Here is a 23,143-nt window from a genome sequence, read left to right on the forward strand (position 1 = left end):
AGAGGTAGTCCGGGCTTGGCTAGGGGAATCAAAAAATAAAGTCACCTGGAGACACAAGGAGTACGAAGGTAAAAAACAAAACTGGTACTTTCTAATTCTAAGACACTTAGTCACCAAAACCTAGCGCAAAAGTTCAAAGAACTCAGCATGCTTGATTCTACCACATAGGTAGTCCATCAGGTGAAGAATGATTGTCCTACAGCTCCTTAAATCCCCAGCAACCTGATCAGAAGAATTCCGAACAGGTGTGTCCTGCCATAGCTCCACCACGCCTCCCAGCAGAGTTCCTCTGTTCAGAGAGAGCACTAACAGATAGGATCACTAATCACACAGATCATGACAGCAATAGCTCATGTCCTCGAGGAATCATCTATCTGCTTTGAAAATAGAATTACTTTGTTCTGGAATCCTTGTTCTCTTGGTATTTTCCAGGTCTAAATAAGTAAAAAAATGAGGTATCCATCCATCACTTGAAAATCAATCAATGTCTGTTTGTCCATCTGCCCATTTATCCGTGAATCAATCAGTCAATCTGCACAGTTTATGCAGACCTGTTGACCATGGTCTTCATCCAGGTCCTATGAAGTATTTTCTGAAGCTTGTGTTCAGAGACAGGCACACACAGTTTCCGCCGCCGGCTGGCACTGAGGGCAGCACCAGCACCTTTGGAGAATCTCTTCATTTAGGTCGCTCTACACTGTAAAACATTGCAGCCCCATTTAGTTATGTCTGCTAACTTCCACTCTTTAACTCAAAGAAATGTGGCAAGTTTTAGATTTTGAAATAAAATGTGTGAGTTTGTAAAAGATAAACTTACTGTAGTAAGTTGTGTTAACCAATTGTAATTTCTTCATATCCCAGAGAGTTGAGTCAACTTGGGTTTTGAAGTTAGCATTTAAAAAGAAATTTAAAAAGGCAGGAATTGGAACTCCTAAATAAAGTCAGTCAGCTTGATTATTAATACTACAATTTGTACAGAACATTCAAGAGTATTGAAATTACTTTACTCCTATGGTACAACAATGAACATGAAATTAACACTGATTGCTTAGTTGTTAAGAATTAAAAGTAGCAGTATACTGCTTCTATAGAATTGCTTGTGTGTTTTTATTATTTTCGTGCATGTGTGCAAAGAGCAAGGCCAGAGCACCTTGATTAAGATGCTAAACTGCCTCAGAGCAAGTGGTCATCTGCTTACCAAACTCTAAACGTGAATGGAATTATGACACAGGCTTTAACTTCTGGCCCACTTGGGTGATTTCTGGAGTTTTTATGCTAAAGAGCTGGAGGAGGAGAAGGTGGATGTTTGGACAGATGTATTTGTGAGCAGATCATAGTTGGAATTATCTGTCCACCTCTTCCTTTTCTTCGCTCAGCCAGTTGGCAGCATTTTTAGACTGAGATAAAACTTTGTTTCTCTGACGAGGCTGGGCTCAATCTGATGGACTTTACAAGCTGGGAATCTTACTCTGCATCTGTGTTTGTCCATGCATTTTATATTATGTGGAGAGTGAACAGAGTACAGCATGCTGGAGGATGCCTATCCAACACCACCCCCTGTTGGTTGCCAAATAGACCTCTTATAAACGTCTGAAAAGATGAAATGCTTTGTGCTTCTCTGCCGGTTTTACGTATTTCATAATATATAAAAGACTTCATTTTTAATTCGGTTGATGTTTGTCATTTATACACAGCTCTCTCTAACAATAGAATGCACATTCTTATTACATTCATTTGTATTAAACTCTTATTCCACTGGTCAACAATAGATTTGTTGGAATTATGATTATTGATTAATTAATACTTATCAAGAATTAATATTTAAAATCATAATTTATGAATCGAAACCAGAGATGTCCTCTGGTGTTGTAATGGTGGCTCAAAGCCCTTGATAATTACAATTATTAAATTCTCAGTAATAATTGATAACTATTACTAGATGTCACTGTGTAATCAATTGTTTCTGTCGAAACGTGTGGAACTTTGACTTTATTTTGACTGACAAATCACTCTTGCACAAAATAAACACAAACGCCTTCTCTTTATCTATGTGAATGTAAATCAACAGCCTGATACACCTCGCTTTTCCTATACAATAATCTCCACCTAATCAAACATGCAAAGTTCTACACAGAAGGGTAAAAAAAAAAAATGTAACTAAACACAATAAAACAGCCGTGAGTGTGGATGAAATCAAACCAGCAGTTATGACAGTTATGGCAAAATACAAGAGGAATATTATGCTAAGCGAAGCTTTGAGTGTAACTTCCCCCACCAGGCGTCAAGGGTCGTAAAACTTCCCCCAACATTGCAAGCTCAGCGCACACAAAGAGTTATAAAACCTTTGGCGGAAACCAATAAAATATGAAGTTGAAGACAAAGAAAATGGTTGATTTTCACCATAAGGTTATTATAGCAGCTCAGCTATACAGAGCACCTGCGCTCAGGGGTTCACACAGTAAAGCACAACTTGCGAAGCTCGGCAACTTCAGAGTCCAGCGATCATCAAAATTCAATAACACTTGGCATGCAAATACACCTCGAACACATTAGACTATAAGTGGCGATTCTAAGTCGCCCTAAAATCCTACTCTATCCTGCCCAAGCTATTTCTAAAAAAGAAAATGAAAATAAAACAGGATTACTTGGCTGTTGTCTACTCTGAGCAGAGGGAGAGAAGGAGGGGGAAATGTTTCCACGCGTCCGTGGATAACTCAGGAGAGCGGTCAGTTTCATCCTCTGGCCTCCTTGGCGAAAAGGAACGATATGATGGACCGTCAACAGTCGACTGGAACAAAAACAAGGGTGGCGATTTCGTCTCCTTGAACCCTCCGTGGGGTTTTTTCTTCTGTTACGTGTTAAACTCACATCTTCAATAAAGTGAAATTTCTGGCCTTCCTATTCCAGAAACGTCTTTCATGAATTTCTTCTCGTTGACCAACGGGGGAGAATGAATGAAAGTCCATGTGGGATTTCTTCTCCATAATGATGCTTCAGTTGCAAGGTAACCGCGTCTCGGTTCCAAGCTGAAAAAGCCATGGGGGCGGTCTCAGAGTATGTTATATAGCCCATTGTGACATCAGAGCTGCGACGCCCCCGTCCTATCAGCCGCAGTGCCCGCTGGGATTTGTAGTAGCAGACTATCCTGGGGTACAAAATGGCCGATGACGCTGAACAGCATAGTGACGTCCAGCAATGTGCAAATGGTCGAATATTCAGCAAACAAATTGTCCAACAGATTATTCTAAGATTCAAAAAGTTAAACAATATGTTTTTACTAAAAAATCAAATCTTAGCCAAATTACTAATAAATCTCAGGTGTAACTCTGTATTATTGGCATTGAAACATAATAGATTTCTGTATATTCTACATTATTTAGTGTGTAATTCAAATATTCCATAAAAATGTTAAAGAAATTATTACTTTGCCTTCTGTGATATTTCAAGGGTTGGGTGTATGATGCACAAGGGGAAAGGAAAGGCAAGATAAAATTAGAGTGTTACATCCTTTGACTGTTCCAACCACAAACCAACCGTGTTCCAACCGTGTATTTCATTGGGAATGTTTGTGACTCACCAACCTACAGCAATGCTTAATTATAAAGTCAAGGGAAAAAAAACATTTGAAGGAGAATATATACAGTACAGACCAAACGTTTGGACACACCTTCTCATTCAAAGAGTTTTCTTTATTTTCATGACTATGAATATTGTAGCTTCACACTGAAGGCATCAAAACTATGAATTAACACATATGGAATTATATACTGAACAAAAAGTGTGAAACAACTGAAAATATGTCTTATATTCTAGGTTCTTCAAAGTAGCCACCTTTTGCTTTGATTACTGCTCCACACACTCTTGGCATTCTGTTGATGAGCTTCAAGAGGTCGTCACCTGAAATGGTTTTCCAACAGTCTTGAAGGAATTCCCAGAGATGCTTAGCACTTGTTGGCCCTTTTGCCTTCACTCTGTGGTCCAGCTCACCCCAAACCATCTCGATTGGGTTCAGGTCCAGTGACTGTGGAGGCCAGGTCATCTGGTGCAGCACCCCATCACTCTCCTTCTTGGTCAAATAGCCCTTGCACAGCCTGGAGGTGTGTTTGGGGTCATTGTCCTGTTGAAAAATAAATTATGGTCCAAGAAAACGCAAACCGGATGGAATAGCATGCCACGGCAAGATGCTGTGGTAGCTATGCTGGTTCAGTATGCCTTCAATTTTGAATAAATCCCCAACTGTGTCACCAGCAAAGCACTCCACACCATCACACCTCCTCCTCCATGCTTCACGGTGGGAACCAGACATGTAGAGTCCATCCGTTCACCTCTTCTGCGTCGCACAAAGACACAGTGGTTGGAACCAAAGATCTCAAACTTGGACTCATTAGACCAAAGCACAGATTTCCACTGGTCTAATGTCCATTCCTTGTGTTCTTTAGCCCAAACAAGTCTCTTCTGCTTGTTGCCTGTCCTCAGCAGTGGTTTCCTAGCAGCTATTTTACCATGAAGCCCTTATTCACACAGTCTCCTCTTAACAGTTGTTCTAGAGATGTGTCTGCTGCTAGAACTCTGTGTGGCATTGACCTGTTCTCTAATCTGAGCTGCTGTTAACCTGCGATTTCTGAGTGACTCGGATGAACTTATCGTCCGCAGCAGAGGTGACTCTTGGTCTTCCTTTCCTGGGGTGGTCCTCATGTGAGCCAGTTTCTTTGTAGCGCTTGATGGTTTTTGCGACGGCACTTGGAGACACTTTCAAAGTTTTTCCAATTGTTCGGACTGACTGACCTTCATTTCTTAAAGTAATGATGGCCACTCGTTTTTCTTTACTTAGCTGCGTTTTTCTTGCCATAATACAAATTATAACTAATCTATTCAGTAGGACTATCAGCTGTGTACTGTATCCACCTCCTGCACAACACAACTGATGGCCCCAACCCCATTTATAAGCCTTGAGATCCCACTTATTAAACCTGACAGGGCACACTTGTGAAGTGAAAACCATTTCAGGTGACTACCTCTTGAAACTCATCAACAGAATGCCAAGAGTGTGTGGAGCAGTAATCAAAGCAAAAGGTGGCTACTTTGAAGAACCTAGAATATAAGACATATTTTCAGTTGTTTCACACTTTTTTGTTCAGTATATTATTCCACGTGTGTTAATTCATAGTTTTGATGCCTTCAGTGTGAAGCTACAATATTCATAGTCATGAAAATATAGAATACTCTTTGAATGAGAAGGTGTGTCCAAACTTTTGGTCTGTAGTGTAAGTCTAATGAGTTTAAGATATTACATCTGGAAAGTGTGGTGTACATATAAATTCCCTCCTAAGCCATTACTTTGTAGTATCACCTTTATGTTTGTGATTGTAGCTGTAAGTTTGTTATCTTGCAGTTCTACCATCTCTGTGCATCTTCTTTGCAAAATTGCTCATTCTCCATCAGGCTAGATGAAGAGCATCTTTAAACAGCAATTTTAAATTCTTGCTACAGATTCCCTAGTTATTTTTTGGTCTGGACCTTTACTGGGGGATTTTGACACAAGCTGATGCTTTGATGGAAACTGTGGTTCTAGCTGTATGTTTAGAGTTGTTCCAGCTTCAAGGTGAACCTTTCCCCAATCTTGGGTCTGTTCCAGTTTTTTTCCAGGATTGCCCTGAATTTTTTTCCATCTGTCTTCCCATGAAGCCTAACTCTACCTGTCCCTGCTGAACACAGGCATCCCTGCAGCCTAATGCTGCCACCACCATGTTTCAAAGGATGTTCAGGGTGATGTGCATTGTTAGTTTTCTGTCAAATGTAGTATTTAAAATGTAGGACAAAAGTGCAATGTTGGTCTCATCAAACCAGATCACTTTCCTCATCAAGCTTAATTTGTCCCTTACATGGCTTGTGGCAATCTGCAAAAGGGACTGTTGATGGCTATCTTATAAAAACATTTTCTCTGTGCCACTCTGCCATATAAGTCAGGTCTGCGGCTTGTTTGACTAACAGTTGTCTAGTTGACAGATTCTCCCACCTGAGTTGTGGAATACTTCCCTAAATTGAATATGGAACTTAAAACCGAAGTAATACAGCTACTTTTATTAATGTGTATTAAACTCTTTTTAAGGTGAAAAATAAGTGTAAGAAATATTTAGAAAGAGGTTATTATGTTTATGTTATAATCGTTTTCACAGTTCATACAGTGTTTACATACTGGTCCTTCTCAAAATATTAGCATATTGTGATAAAGTTTATTATTTTCCATAATGTCATGATGAAAATTTAACATTCATATATTTTAGATTCATTGCACACTAACTGAAAGATTTCAGGTCTTTTATTGTCTTAATACGGATGATTTTGGCATACAGCTCATGAAAACCCAAAATTCCTATCTCACAAAATTAGCATATTTCATCCGACCAATAAAAGAAAAGTGTTTTTAATACAAAAAAAGTCAACCTTCAAATAATCATGTACAGTTATACACTCAATACTTGGTCGGGAATCCTTTGGCAGAAATGACTGCTTCAATGCGGCGTGGCATGGAGGCAATCAGCCTGTGGCACTGCTGAGGTCTTATGGAGGCCCAGGATGCTTCGATAGCGGCCTTTAGCTCATCCAGAGTGTTGGGTCTTGAGTCTCTCAACGTTCTCTTCACAATATCCCACAGATTCTCTATGGGGTTCAGGTCAGGAGAGTTGGCAGGCCAATTGAGCACAGTGATACCATGGTCAGTAAACCATTCACCAGTGGTTTTGGCACTGTGAGCAGGTGCCAGGTCGTGCTGAAAAATGAAATCTTCATCTCCATAAAGCTTTTCAGCAGATGGAAGCATGAAGTGCTCCAAAATCTCCTGATAGCTAGCTGCATTGACCCTGCCCTTGATAAAACACAGTGGACCAACACCAGCAGCTGACACGGCACCCCAGACCATTACTGTAGCCCAGGTCAGGCGCTTCTGCCACTGTTTCTGGTTCAAAAGTGGCTTGACCTGGGGAATGCGGCACCTGTAGCCCATTTCCTGCACACGCCTGTGCACGGTGGCTCTGGATGTTTCTACTCCAGACTCAGTCCACTGCTTCCGCAGGTCCCCCAAGGTCTGGAATCGGCCCTTCTCCACAATCTTCCTCAGGGTCCGGTCACCTCTTCTCGTTGTTCAGCGTTTTCTGCCACACTTTTTCCTTCCCACAGACTTCCCACTGAGGTGCCTTGATACAGCACTCTGGGAACAGCCTATTCGTTCAGAAATTTCTTTTTGTGTCTTACCCTCTTGCTTGAGGGTGTCAATAGTGGCCTTCTGGACAGCAGTCAGGTAGGCAGTGTTACCCATGATTGGGGTTTTGAGTGATGAACCAGGCTGGGAGTTTTAAAGGCCTCAGGAATCTTTTGCAGGTGTTTAGAGTTAACTCGTTGATTCAGATGATTAGGTTCATAGCTCGTTTAGAGACCCTTTTAATGATATGCTAATTTTGTGAGATAGGAATTTTGGGTTTTCATGAGCTGTATGCCAAAATCATCCGTATTAAGACAATAAAAGACCTGAAATATTTCCGTTAGTGTGCAATGAATCTAAAATATATGAATGTTAAATTTTCATCATTACATTATGGAAAATAATGAACTTTATCACAATATGCTAATATTTTGAGAAGGACCTGTACGTTTACTTCAAAGAAACAAATTACCTCAAGTAACTTTGCCAACTTGTCATCAAGTTCTACAGAAGCCTGTTAATTGCCCTTCAAAATTGAAGTAAGGAAATATGCACAGGTGTATGCCCTGAGGACCACATTTTGCAAACACTGCCTTTCCAAGTGTACATCAACATGTGATGGGTGGTAAGAGTGTTATCTGGTGCCAGGTTTAAAATGTTCACACTTGCCACCTCTTTTTTAATTAAATATCAGAAATATGGACCTAATTTTACAATAAAATTATATTACTAAAATTGCAAGGACTTTGTACACCTTAAAAATGTGTTGTGATTATGAATCTGAAAATATTATTTAATATTAATAATTTATTTAATCAAATAATATTTGGGTCTATTAAGGGTTATCCTGTGAATACCAGCCCAGTAAGGCGATGGTAATCAAAAGGATGAGCCAAGCTCTGACATTATTGAACAGCATAAACTCTGTACACATGGAAAGAATTCACACAATTTCTTAAAATACAAGAATTTATTAACAAAAATAAGTCAACTCAAAGTCAAACATATTTCAATCAACAAACTCTTTACTATGCTAAAATAATCCAACTAAACTACCAAGCAGAATTAAAGAATAATGAAGACTAATGGGGTATGTACAATATAAACAAGTTGATTAAAGATGATTGAAAATCATGACCAAAAGAGTGATGCAACATTACCATACAATGTTTATGTTTGAGAACCAAGGATTATCTTGAAGAATCTGGAAATGAAGTTAAGTTAGTCTTGGAACCAACTTAGGAAATAATCAGCAACGTTTAGACAACCATTCACAATGCAAGATCAGATAAAATATTATTTTAATAAAATAATGTTTTAAGAATGATCTGCTGAATAAAACCAACCTTCTGGATGACTAATTCTCAACGGTGTTTCATTAGCTGCCTTTATTTATTAAAATAATATTTAAAGAAATATTATTAAGGGAATGGTAAAATATTTAAGGGAATATTTTGGAAAAGAGCCAAATCTTTCTGGAGAAATGGGGCTTAATGGTGTTTACTCAGTTATCAAGTTTAGTAAAATGATGTTAGGGACACATTATTTTCCGGATTGTGTCAAAATAAGGTGAGATCTTTCCATGTAATCCATGCAACATTTAGTAACTGCTCACAGTTAACTCCATAAAAGTTACAATAAATATCTTTATATCCTTATGTGTAATCCATGCAATAATTATTAAAATACACAGTTGAAGCAGTGGGGAGTGAAACAAGCATGTTCTCATATTCTGGAGCTGAGAGACTGGAGAGGCCTGTGTGGAGCCACATATTATCTGCCACATGTTATCTGTCTTATCTTTTGCAAAAAATATAAACAAGTATATCCAAAGAAATGATGTATGATGATTTTACATTCTTCCACATGTATTAAATGAAATTACTAATCTTTGATTAACAAGTTAAAAGATGTATGATTGAAATGTGATTAAGAACTGAGGATTAGAGTAAAAAAACATTAAGGTTTGACATTCTCAATCAGCTATATATGAAAGAGATATAACGTTAATTATTTATGAAGCATGAATAAAAAGAATGAAGTGATGGTTTTGCAACTGTGTTTTAAGGTAAATGCTGAAAGCTGAAGAATGAAATGTGTAATTACTGTGTAAAGTTTAAAACTGAGCAGATTAGGGCAAGAACTGTAGGATGACAAGGAGTGACGAGAGCAGCTGCATGCTGACAGCGAATCTTTTGAAGGCTAACAGGAGGAAGGGAGGATGCGACTACAGCCAGCTGCGTGGCTATTACCGGCATCTCCAAGGTCGAAAAACAGCGTCAGTAGGTCACAGTGACCATGACTAAAGTATTGACCAATAACCAAGAAGCTGAGCTGAATAGGTTGCGCAATAACTGAGAAGCCTAATAAGGGGCTGACTGGTGAAAGCATCAAGCACCATAAAAGCAATGCTGAAGGAGGGAACTGCGGTTGTCTCCTCGCAGAAGACCAGTGAACAAGATCGGACGGAGAAAAGAAGCTCAGATGGAAAAGGAACAGAGACACAGCCCAACTGATCGACTGCATTAAAAAAGATCAACCTGTTTGCCTTAGGACTGTGCCTCAAGATTAAGAATCTGATTTCAATTCAATTCAAAGATACTTTATTGATCCCCGAGAGGAAATTAGAATTCCAGTACAACCCATCCAAACATACATCATGACACAAGACAAGGGGGGGACGGGTCATCGAGGCTTTGCTAGGCGAGTCATTTCCCGACACCAGCTTAAACAGAACCTTCAGTAAACCTGCTTAGTAAGACCGTTCAGGTTTAGGGAAGTCCGGACCCGTTGGATGGAGAGCTGGATTGAGCAATCCCTTTAAACATATGGAAGTAGGAGGGAGGGGTTAGCTCATCGGACAACAAAAATTGAAAACTAAACCTTTCTGGGTAAATATTATTTGGCAGCAAGCACGTGTCCTTACCTGTTAGCAGTTGAAGCTAACAAAGAAGCTGATAACTTAGCACCAGAATCAAACATACACCTTTAAAAATACCATCAATAAAAGGGTTAAAATGCATAAGCACGGACGGCGCGTTATGATCAATCTTCTGTTTAAAATCACCCTTTAAATAAAGTTTGTCTTAACTTTAAAAACATACAAACACAGAACACAAAACTGAACACGTGTGCTGCAGATGGTCCGCTAGCACAAAGTTGCTGACTTCAACACACAAACAAAACCAAATTTCAAAAAATGGAAAAACGTTTAGATTATTTCATTCTAAATCACTTCTATCTCTCTGCCCAAACCCTAACCTCGTTTGAATTATGTTGAGGAGGAGTTGTCCGGGCAACGACGACTTTTGAAGAAAGGTCCACTGTGAACAAAGGGTTAGCTTCCAGCTAACCTCCGGAACAGTGACTGGGCGGCCGCTCAGTCGGGCCGACCAAACTGCACGTTACCACGGTGATGCGGTCTCTGCAGTCTTCCTTCCAGACTGGGAGACCGCGTCTCTGCAAGGACTTCTCTGGAACACCGTTGGCTTCCACAGGCCTCAGAGAGAAAGTCAAGCCAGGCATATACCTTAATTCCCGTTCATGAATGAATCTACTGGATACACAGACAGTGATTCATTTGTGCTTATCTTAGTGCATATGGCCGATGATCGTATGACATCCTTGGATCCAGTTTGAAGAGTTTATGTCTGTTTGCCAGCAAAGAGACATTAGCGCGCTGTCTCTCCGATCCCGGTCCCGCGAAGAGGAACAGTGGAAGAGAAAGACTTGTGGGGGAAGTGGGGCTTTTATGTGGACAGTGGCATCATGGGAAGTTTGCTGTTACCCCCAATTCCCAAGTTGTGCCGGAAGTAGGTTAATGCAATTTATTTTGAAAGTTCCAGAAAAGTCCGTACCGCATATCCTGTTGTAACTCATGGCTGTGGGTCCCAACACTGTATTAAATTTATCTCAAACTGTCTGGAAATTTGGTTCAGCATTTTGCTTGAACAGGGTAAACTGTCGCTGCAGCTTTAATTCAAATTACCAGTTTGACACCCCTGACTCATTTTAATGGCAGTGAGAGTTCTTACAAGCTAACTTGAACATGTTACATCCACGCAGTAGTTGTTTCAGTGCCTCACAGTAAAGTACTGAAACACTGATTGAAGGAGTTCTCTAAATTTGCCACCATCTAGCCACATTTAAATGGTCCCCACCTATTTTCAAACATCACATTCTATTAAAGTGTGTCTTATACTCTTTCTGAACCTCTTCTTAAGGTTTATATTTCTGTTTTGATCCAATCTATTTTTCACTGCAGGTGAATGGCGAGAGCAGCTGACTCCACTGGTGACCAGATTAAAGGAGTGTGTGTTGGAGGTGGTGGAGAAAGCAAAGAGAGCAATGACCTTTGTCCTCCTGCAGGAGGCAGCATGCAGCATACCTCAAGGCTTCAACCTGCAGCAGAGGAGAGACATAGTCTTCAGTCAGGCAGTAGGTGGCTGCTCTGATACAATAAAAATCCTGTAGTGAATGTGATTACATTCAGTACTTTAATGTGTTTGTCAAAGTTTTTTTCCCCTCATTGGCTTTTGTTTCATGATTTCTTAAAAATCATTTAATAAATATCTGAGCTGTTTGTCTGCAGCTCAGACCTCTCTGTTCACATCAGCGACACCCTTCACATTGTTTGACCTGGAAATTGTCAAAGCAACTCCTAAACCTGTTGTTCTTACACATCAACAGCTGGCAGCATTGGCATGTGGCTTTGTGATGAGGTTATACGCAGGCTTGCAGGACAAAGACTTCCTGAGGCAGCTCCACCTTGTTGGCCTGGTGGCTCAGTTTGAGAGCTTACTGAGTACTTACAGTGAGTAAATCACAGCATCTTAACACAAAACCGAACAGAGGTTGTTTTTATTTGCTTTGAAACAACCCTGTACAAAGAGGTTTAGTTTCAATTTTTTTTTCTGAATTAGCTAATGAGTGATAAGGCTGTGGCAAGTTAAACCACGTTTAAGAATAAGACTCAGTGGGTTGTTAGTTTTGGCACAATGCTGTTATCACAAAGGCTTCTTTCTGTTTCATACAGCTCCTTCCTGGTGAAGCATTAAAAGTCATAAAAAATAAGCTTAGAAAGTGGAATAAAAACAGGTGTTTATAAATATGGATGATTTCAATTGATTGCAGTTTGAACAATTAATAATTTTTATTAATGTTTTTTTACCTACTAAGTGAATGGAGAAAACAGTATGTGAGGAGCAGAGATAAAATCAATGTGGATGTTTTGTTTTGCCTACCTGTCAAAGGTGAAGAGATCGGGATGCTTGAGGACATGGAGGTTGGAATCTCTGACCTGCAGAAAGTCATGTTCAAGATTACAGAGGCCAAAACAGATGACCTCAGGGAGCTGCAACCTTCAGTTTGTGGCCGCCGGTGAGACTCCTTGTAACCTGCCATGTCCAGCCTCTTTTTCTGATTATGGCATAACAAAAAATTGCTGGTGGCTAGGGTTGGGCATCGTTTGAATTTGAACGATTCCGCTACTGACATAGATTCCTGGTTTCAATTCTGATTCCTAGCAATTCTCAATTACAATTCTTTTAAGAGGCAAGGTCAAAAAAGTTTACATGGTTAAATGAGCCAGCTAACCAGATCTCTTACTGCACGAAATAGAGTATAATATGTATTTTATTGTTAAACTTGCCTGATTCTGACTGAAGTGCGGTGCTGGAGTGTCTGAGCTACAGGACGGAAGACCGGCGCAGAGCGTCATGAACGGGACACTGTGTTACTTCTACACTATGAATCTGGAGGTGTTTAATGATGTTGGTCATGCAACCTCCATCACATGACATGATCCTATTGCAAGTGTTGCAGCTGACTGATAATTTCTTTTATTAAAGTTAAGCCACGCTTTCGATTCTTCCCGTCGACAGACTAGGTATCGAAACTAGGAATTTAAAAATTTGAAAGATTCCGGGAGAATCGGAATGTTAGTTCCAACTGATTCTCGATGCCCACCCTAGTGGGGTTGGGCATCGAGCATTGGGCAACAGTCATGTTTTAACAAGAAATATGGCAAAGATCACTTCCCACAGCTGAAGACATGACTAGTTCATGTTCAAAGTTCATTGTTTGACAGTTATGAACTAGATTTACTGTCCAAACATGAACTAGTTTATGTTCCTTCATCAATTTTTCATGAGCTAAAGTCTTAAGAATATATATATAAAAAAATTAAAGCATAATTATGTATTGTTTGCATCTCCCTCCAGCTACCCCTTTGTGTCTGTTTAATGATTTTTTTAATCTCTTTGCTCAGCTTTGCTGTATTTTAACGGGCATATATCATATTTTTTACAGTTATTCTTCTCAGTTGTGTTCTGGGTTGTAGCTCAAAATAGATTTATTAATTTCCGTCACTTGAATTGAGAAATATGCAAAAAAAAAAAAAAAAAAGCAAGCACATGGCAGTTAAGAATGCAGCCGAAAGTTATTGAAAAGTAAAAAAGTAATGTTTTAATCCCTAACTCGGACATCAATGCATGACATAATGATCCCTCAAGACCGAAGTAGTGATAGGATAGTCTGCCAGCTTGAATTTGAGCTCATAAGGAGATTATTTGTTTGGTGATTTATCCAGTGAGGAGAAGGAAGTCAGACAAAATGTCTAAATGCAACCAGCACCCTTGGAGGGGTTTTAAATGTTCACTTTGGGGAGCCTAGTCTGATTGTACAATCAAATATCAAGATGTTCCTCCCAACAACGTATACGTCAACAGTCTGCTATATGTCAAGCCTGCTATACATGAACCCATGTAGTAAGTTTCACTTGTCTTCACATATCATGTGCTTTCCTCTTAAGAGGTTAAACTGCTCCAACTCTGCACGTTCAAATGCAGCTATTTCCCTCTCCTCGGCATTAACGTTAATGCCCGTTAATGGTTGGGAGTTAAAGAAAACATTTGTGCAGTCAGACTGCAGCTGCACTCAGTGGTTTCCATAAACTGCATTGTTTCCACTTCCCTGAGTGTTTTTTAACCTTTGAATTATGTGTAAATTATCTTGGTAGCAAAATCTACTTAAGACCCACCTCTTCTCTTTGGATCTTGACCTGGTGTATGTTATATTATTTTCATCTTCTTCGTGTCTCTCATATTTTCTTGTTGCTACTTTTATTTGGATTTTGTTTCTACTTTTAAACATTTTATTTGTTTTATTAATTTATTTTAATCGTTCTTTTTGTTCTGCACGTTTGTCAGTGCCTGCTGTTTTTAAAGTTCTTTATAAATAAAGTTGGCTTGGCTTGGTTGTAAAAGTATTAAAATCAGATTTATTGTTAAATTACAAATAACCAAAGCGAGAAATATACCTGACAGAGTCAGGGTTATTTTTAGGTATACTTCATCTTGTATTATTATATTTATAGTATATTTTTATTATTATATTTATTTATTTTTATTTTATTATAATTGTTACTGTTTTTATCTTCCTGTGAGGAAGAAAAGGCAAAGACGTATGAAGAAACAGAAATATTGGACCAACATTTAATGTGATAAATAGATTAAGTAAATTTATCCTACTTTTTTATCTTTCTAGAACAAGAGCTTTCCAGTAATTCCTACTGGGAATTCTGCAAATAAGTGATTATTTGATCTTAATAACAGATTATAACTCTGTTCACATGTTTATGTTAATATAGAGTTCATAGGGTAACAGGTAAAAATAAAAGAAACTGTTGAATAGAAAGTTATACAACCTTAACATATGAGCTGTTTAGGCCAAGAAAATCTGCTTGCTAGCTGCAATTGGAAAAAAGCAACTCAGCACCTGGATACTGGAAGTAATGAGGAAGTACCTTTGACATTGAAATTAAGTGAACTCTAACCCACATATGAGAGAATTCACTCCTTCCCTGTATATCTGTTTTTCTGAGTATTCAAAGTGCTGAAGGCGGTTTAACACAATAGCACTTATGTCTCTATCTCTCATGCACAAACACCATCAATTTTGCTTCAGAGCTTGCCAAACCTTACTCAGGTGTCACATTTACAACATCCTGAAGGTATTATGTTCAGCAGAACTGCAGGACATATTGAATTTCTTCTAAATGACCTTTTTTCTCTCTCTCACTGTATTTAGAGACCACTATACTGTCGAAGTGCCATTACCACAAGTGATTTTTCAGACCTTGCCAGAGGAGATCAAGGAGGGCAAGCCTCTGCGAGTATTCCCTTTGCTGTTTAACGTGGGCATCAATGAGCAACAAACTATAGCTGAGAGGTACTGCTGCTACTCTTTGTTCATCCTGAAGAGCTTGCTCCTATAAACACATACACTCCTTTGATCAATTTGCAAACTGGTGTAGTCTGTGTCAGACGTTTTACAAGCATCTTCCTAGACTTTTTAGCCAGAGAATTACATTTATATTTATTGCTGATAATAATTTGTCTTGATTTCATAAATGTTTTAATTACAATCCTTAAAAAATCAAGCAGATTAAGGTTGTCATTTTTTTTCTCAATGTAAATTGAGTTTAACTTAATTTAATATTTAAAGGAAAGCCTTCAGTTGTTTTCAATGGGATTCCATGGGGAGGTGACAAGCAGTCAGTATCTTATCTGCAGAACAGAACTTTCTGAAGTTTCCATTTACCCTTGAGGAGCAAACTGACAGCTTGTCAAAGGATGGCCAAGAACAAAACATATCTACCGACTGAAAAACGTCACAGGGGTTAACATGAATGCAGTTTAATGGCTTCTTTTCAAAGACCTTGATGACTAGTTGTAAAGAAGACAATGTTAGACAACGGTGCTTGTTGATAGATATCCATTGTGGAACTTAGTGTTACAGAAAAAAACATTTGCATTATCTTTGTTGAATATTGCAATGATCATATTGGTTAATTAGCATTTTTCCTCACTCTTCCATCATCATAAGGCCCCCACCACCTAGTTAAATAAGAGAGATGGGTGGTGCTACTTCAGTTTCCAAACCAAAACTATCAGAAGTTTTAATTTTTCTTGCAACTAGAAATATTTCCAGATTTTTCTAATAAGGTTAACTTGAAGAAGCCTTCTTTCAGCCAGCTAACCAACAGGGTGCAGCAATCGGTGGGGGGCGGGCTGGACTGTGTAATTCTATGCTCTTTACAACCAGAGAAATCGTTGGTTACGCTGGAACGTTCTCTGGAATCACCGTAAAAGAGCTTTAAACAGTGGAGACGTAGGACAGAAATTATTTGTAGTTTGAAAACCATATTTTTGTCAAACGTTGGTTTACTTATATTTCAGGTGAACACTATTTTATTTAATCTTGCACTGCCTTAGTTTTGTGTCGGTTACTGTTACCAGATATGATTTTCACATTGAAGGTTTTTGTTATGGATCATTTACCATGACAGTATTCTCTGTAAATAACTGTAAATACAGTAGTAAGTGTAAAATACCTTTATGTAATTAACTTTCTAAAGCAAAAACATGGTGGTTTAAAAGTTAATAAAAGAGCGTTTGCATTACCACTATGAACATTTTCAGACTAGATTTCTTTTAGAGTCGGAGAAATCCTCTTTAGAGCTGCCCCCACTTTCCCTGGCCATCAGCTCCTTCCTCTGGGGAATAACAATCGCTTTCAATCGAAGTCTGTCAGACACTTTTCTGCTGCAAGTTAGATATTGTCTCTTCCCAACATCTCCACAGAACCCCATTTCTAACAGAAGAACTTGTACTCTGTCATAATTTTTTCTTGTGGTGCTCACAGGTTCGGAGACATCTCTCTACAAGAAAGAATAAACCAGAAGAACTTTGAGATTTTAGAAGCCTATTATAAAACAGTAAGCGAAAAGGTCCCGCTAGAATGTAAGTGACAATGTGTTTATTTTGCTACATTTCTTTAGCTTAGAGCAACTGCACCACAAATAAATAAATAAAAACTCACACTCAGTGCAGGTTCCAAGTCAATCTGCTGCAATTAAACAGCTTTTAAAAATGGTACAGAAGATATGCTACAACCATTTCTAGGTACATGTTTGAATGTGAATATTCCTCAAAGCAGTGAATCCCAAAGTTGGGGTAAGGGACCAAACTGTGGTTTGTGAAACACCAACGCTGGGATCTTGAGATGATCTCCCGTGATCAAATAACATTTAAAAATCACTTCTAAACATATATTTTTGACAGAATTACTACAAGAGACTGAAAACAGCGGGCACAAATGTTTAGACTTTGCATAGTGCTATATAAGGCTGTTATGTTCTTATTAATCTGTTGTTTAACTGACTTAAAGACAAAGTTTGTACAATTTAACCAGCATAATTGGGTCAGAAGTCTCTGTCACTGTTGTACAACGATTAAGAAACTCCAAAGTTTGGGAACCGCTGCTCTGAAGTGACTAAAACATATGATGTGAATTGGATTTCAGCATTTCTATCAGCCTTCACAACTTTAACAGTTTGTTTTGTTTTCCTTCAAACAGGTCTACCATGTTTTCAGACACAAACTGACATAAAGGAATTACTTGAAATGCTGGGACATAACGTTGTCACAAAGAAGAGGAAGAATGTGGAAATATTGTGGGTTGCTGGAACTGTGAGTGGGTATTAATGAAACCTTCTCTCGCTGTCAAGGAAAAGTTCTCTCAACCATATGACAGGTTCTGTTTTTTTTGGCAAAAATACAAACCTGATCATGCTACACTTAATGTATTCCCTGCTTTGCTTTTAAAAGGGCACTGAGCCAAAGATAATTAGCAGTCAGAGCAGGATTGATTGACTTTGAAAGACAAAACTGTATGGATCCTGACCTTCATTATATAACTGCATTTACCTTATGCTAGTGGACTGTTGAGTGTGTCCTTATAGTGCTTATGATATATTCAAGTCATTGAAGTTATTTTGTGTGAACGTGCACTCTGTCAGTGAGAAGCACAGGCTGCAGCCTGCTGTAAATGCTCCGTTGGCAATGTTACCTCTCAGTTTCTCAGTCTCACGGTGTCAGTGCTTTTTCACAAATATTACTTTGACTGGTTGATAGTCAGTTGGCTTTGTCCTCTTGATAACCTTTTGATCATGTTCAGTCTTTACATTTTGAGACATATTTACAAAGAGTGGAACAAAGGCTATGCCAATAAGAGAAGTACACTCTATTTTTTTTGGGGGGGGTTTAATGTATCTAGATGTAAAGTACACCTTGTTGCTTCCATTGGAATAATGGGGGGAAAGTAGCACCCAGCTGCTGCTAATCATGTACACTTCATTAACTAATCATGTTTAGGTGTGAACAGCTTTATAAAAGCAATAGTTATAGCAGTTTGCTCATCTGGAGCCTTATGGTGTTGGTTAACACAATGCCAAGGTGAAAAGACATCAGCGATGAACTTAAAGAAGAAACTGTTGCTCCCATCAATGTGGAAGGGGCTAAAAAGTCATTATAGAGACAATTTAATGTCCATCATTTTACAGAGAAAAGGGTTATTCACCAGTGGAAAACGGCTACCAATCTTCCCAAGATGCTCCATCTCAGATTCCAAATGCCTAAGGTAGTATGTTAAATGTTAAAGGTCATGATACAACAATTAGAAAAATACAAGTATGATTTGTTAAAAAGGCAGTACGACTTCGCAAAAAGTTGCATCTGAATAAACCACTGTCCAAATAAAGGGTTCCAGAGTCATAGTCCAAAAGCTGTAGCCTGGCCTAAACTGAGTCATGAGCAGAACAACGCTTCCAAACACACAAGAAAATCTACAACAGAATGACAGAAGAAGGGACTAATGAAGGTTTTGCAATTTCCCAGTCAATGAACTTAAGTTGACTGTAATGCTGTGATGAGACCTTAAGAGAGCTATGAAGAAACACATCTACACACCTCAGTGAACAGAAATAACAATGGAAATTCACTACAGTGTGAGAGACTGATAAATTCAGACAGATTTACTTCTTTTTTGTCCAATAAATACTGACAATGTGGTATCTCTTCTATGTTTTATATGCAAGAAACAAAGCAGAAGTATCGGGGCCAGATTTCTTCACCAAGGGTTGCTCCACATATATACAGGTCCTTCTCAAAATATTAGCATATTGTGATAAAGTTCATTATTTTCCATAATGTCATGATGAAAATTTAACATTCATATATTTTAGATTCATTGCACACTAACTGAAATATTTCAGGTCTTTTATTGCCTTAATACGGATGATTTTGGCATACAGCTCATGAAAACCCAAAATTCCTATCTCACAAAATTAGCATATTTCATCCGACCAATAAAAGAAAAGTGTTTTTATACAAAAAACGTCAACCTTCAAATAATCATGTACAGTTATGCACTCAATACTTGGTTGGGAATCCTTTGGCAGAAATGACTGCTTCAATGCGGCATGGCATGGAGGCAATCAGCCTGTGGCACTGCTGAGGTCTTATGGAGGCCCAGGATGCTTCGATAGCGGCCTTTAGCTCATCCAGAGTGTTGGGTCTTGAGTCTCTCAACGTTCTCTTCACGATATCCCACAGATTCTCTATGGGGTTCAGGTCAGGAGAGTTGGCAGGCCAATTGAGCACAGTGATACCATGGTCAGTAAACCATTTACCAGTGGTTTTGGCACTGTGAGCAGGTGCCAGGTCATGCTGAAAAATGAAATCTTCATCTCCATAAAGCTTTTTAGCAGATGGAAGCATGAAGTGCTCCAAAATCTCCTGATAGCTAGCTGCATTGATCCTGCCCTTGATAAAACACAGTGGACCAACACCAGCAGCTGACACGGCACCCCAGACCATCACTGACTGTGGGTACTTGACACTGGACTTCTGGCATTTTGGCATTTCCTTCTCCCCAGTCTTCCTCCAGACTCTGGCACCTTGATTTTCGAATGACATGCAGAATTTGCTTTCATCCGAAAAAAGTACTTTTGACCACTGAGCAACAGTCCAGTGCTGCTTCTCTGTAGCCCAGGTCAGGCGCTTCTGCCGCTGTTTCTGGTTCAAAAGTGGCTTGACCTGGGGAATGCGGCACCTGTAGCCCATTTCCTGCACACGCCTGTGCACGGTGGCTCTGGATGTTTCTACTCCAGACTCAGTCCACTGCTTCCGCAGGTCCCCCAAGGTCTGGAATCGGCCCTTCTCCACAATCTTCCTCAGGGTCCGGTCACCTCTTCTCGTTGTGCAGCGTTTTCTGCCACATTTTTTCCTTCCCACAGACTTCCCACTGAGGTGCCTTGATACAGCACTCTGGGAACAGCCTATTCGTTCAGAAATTTCTTTCTGTGTCTTACCCTCTTGCTTGAGGGTGTCAATAGTGGCCTTCTGGACAGCAGTCAGGTCGGCAGTCTTACCCATGATTGGGGTTTTGAGTGATGAACCAGGCTGGGAGTCTTAAAGGCCTCAGGAATCTTTTGCAGGTGTTTAGAGTTAACTCGTTGATTCAGATGATTAGGTTCATAGCTCATTTAGAGACCCTTTTAATGATATGCTAATTTTGTGAGATAGGAATTTTGGGTTTTCATGAGCTGCATGCCAAAATCATCCGTATTAAGACAATAAAAGACCTGAAATATTTCAGTTAGTGTGCAATGAATCTAAAATATATGAATGTTAAATTTTCATCATTACATTATGGAAAATAATGAACTTTATCACAATATGCTAATATTTTGAGAAGGACCTGTATATATTAACATGAAGGATAAAGGGGCCAGCATTAGGAAAAACCTCCTCAAGAAGACATGGAGGAACAACAGATGATTTTATTTCGGATAACCAGTTTAACAAAGGAGGAAAAAGAATTAGGAAACAGCAAATAGTGATCCAAGACAGCAGACCAGAGGATAAAGATGGATGGGTCATGAGAGAAAGGAGAAATATAGGCCATAGTGTTAACAACCTTGTTCAAGGAAGAAAATGAAGAAATTTATCATAGAGTTCTCTGGAAGTTTCCAGAAGGATTTCATGAGCATTTAGAGCAGAGTTGATTGTGTTGTAAAGAACACGGGAATTGTTCACCAGGGGTCCGATCTGGGTTTGGATCATGTGGTTTTATCAGGGACACAGAATTTAGTACAGAATGGCAGAAGGAATTAAAATATCGCTCCTCAGTGCTATTAGACACAGGTGGCTGCAAATCTAGACAGTTAAAAACAGCCGAGAATTGAGCAACGATAGAAGAGCTATAAACAACGGCAGCGCCGAGCCGGAGCGCACACAATTGTCAGGTCACCAGTCTTTCACTTGATTGTCTTACTCAGTTTTTGTGATTAACAAATTTGGGGTTTTTATTAGCTGTAGCTCATAAGTTTAAGAATAACAGAAAAAAAAGCCCTAAAATAAATAATTTTGTGTATTTTTAATGATCAAAACATTTCCAAAAAGCTGATTCTTTTTTTTTTTTAAAGCAAGAGCACTTTAAACTAAAGGCATAATATTACAGCAACATTTCAGTCAGGGCTGGATAAAACAAGTCGACACAACATCATGACATTATAGATGTAAAAAATGAACAGCAGACTTGTTACTGCTGCACAGCTTGTTGCAACATCAACAAAATGAACAATTTTCTGCCTTAATGATGCATGTAATTTTCCTCCACCTCTTTCTAGATTTGCCGAAGATTGAACGGAATCCGGTTTACCAGCTGTAAAAGTGCCAAAGACCGAACATCCATGTCTGTCACGTTAGAGCAGTGCGCCCTCCTGAGGGATGAACATCAGCTCAGCAAGGACTTCTTCGTCCGAGCTCTGGACTGCATGAGAAGGTGAGACTCCAGTAAAAGATGTGTTCACACCTCAACGAGTGCAAGGTATTACTAAAGCTGGTCCCAAACAAGGCACAGAATAGAGGTCGTGTTGGCTGGTTTGGGTTTATGATACTGGATACAATTGTATCTTTCCATCTTTCCAATCTTTACAACTACAAGAGATCAAGTATGAGTTTGAAATTTCCTAAATACCTTTGGCATTCACAACAAACCATAAGAATGTTACTGGATGTACAGTGGTGTGGAAAAGCTTCAAACAACACACAGTATTCCAAGCTTTTGCTTCAGATACTCCTGTAAACTTTAGTCCTCGTGAGTTTCTATAGCGCTGTGAAAAAGTATTTGCACTTTCACATATTTCTACAGTTTTGTGGTTTTTGTCACACTTAAAACGTTTTAGAGCATAAAGACATTCTTGCTATATGACGAAGATAACTCAAGTAGATATAAAAAACTGTTTTTAAATTTTGTCTCTGATTTATCAATTTTTTTTGGTTCAATTTTAGGTAATCATGCCAAGTCATGACCACTGTTTGAACTGGAGAATAGAGAAATCAGTTAAATAGAATGTGTCTGATTGCATTAAGTAGTTTAAAAGAACGGAATAAGCACATATCACGGCTTATGAATAGAAATTCAAGAACAGATAAGAAACAGGGTTACTGACATCTATCAATCTGCAGCAGGTTACAAAGTCCTTTTTAAGGCTTTGGGACTTCAGTGAACCTCAGTGAGAACCAATATCCACACATGGAGAAAACATGGAGCCATGGGGAACCTTCCCAGGAATTGCCAGTCTACCAAATTTATTCCAGGAATGCTTTAATGCTCATCCAGGAGAGATGAATCAAATACAACAACTAAAACCATGCAGGGCACACTTCCGTCAGTTAAGGTTAGAGTTCATGATTAAACTACGTATAAGAAAGAAATTGGGCAAAAATGAACTCCATGGGAGACTTCCAACGAAAGAAACACTGCTGACCAAAAAACTGGAAGGTGTGTGTGCTGTTACATCTGTCTTTATAAAAAAAGAACATCATATTGACAGTCTAATGTGAAGGTGGCAGCGTGATGATCGGTAAGGGACTCATTGCTGGTTATCAGAAATGCTTGATGGCAGTTGTTGCCGCCAAAGGGAGAGGGGGCTGAGTTGTTAGGTTTCAGAGGACAATTACTTTTTCAAAAATGTCCACATTGATTTAAATAGCTTTTTCCCCCTAACTAACTTTACTCAGGTTATTTTTGTCTGAT

At 39.0% G+C, this 23,143-nt stretch overlaps 1 protein-coding gene across 6 annotated transcripts in view; it reads left to right on the top strand.

The window, feature by feature from the left end:
- Window positions 1-23,143, top strand: part of inpp4b (inositol polyphosphate-4-phosphatase type II B) — a 268,417-nt gene that overhangs the window by 225,729 nt on the left and 19,545 nt on the right. For all 6 annotated transcript variants that reach the window (XM_047365702.1, XM_047365701.1, XM_047365700.1 and 3 more), the window contains 7 exons: window positions 11,463-11,635; window positions 11,888-12,011; window positions 12,451-12,577; window positions 15,287-15,427; window positions 16,904-17,001; window positions 17,618-17,730; window positions 21,732-21,886. In XM_047365702.1, the coding sequence (XP_047221658.1) occupies window positions 11,463-11,635; window positions 11,888-12,011; window positions 12,451-12,577; window positions 15,287-15,427; window positions 16,904-17,001; window positions 17,618-17,730; window positions 21,732-21,886 (931 nt within the window). The remainder of the gene's footprint in view (window positions 1-11,462; window positions 11,636-11,887; window positions 12,012-12,450; window positions 12,578-15,286; window positions 15,428-16,903; window positions 17,002-17,617; window positions 17,731-21,731; window positions 21,887-23,143) is intronic.

The sequence above is a fragment of the Girardinichthys multiradiatus genome, chromosome 5, assembly GCF_021462225.1.
Source record: "Girardinichthys multiradiatus isolate DD_20200921_A chromosome 5, DD_fGirMul_XY1, whole genome shotgun sequence".
Lineage (NCBI taxonomy): Eukaryota > Metazoa > Chordata > Actinopteri > Cyprinodontiformes > Goodeidae > Girardinichthys > Girardinichthys multiradiatus.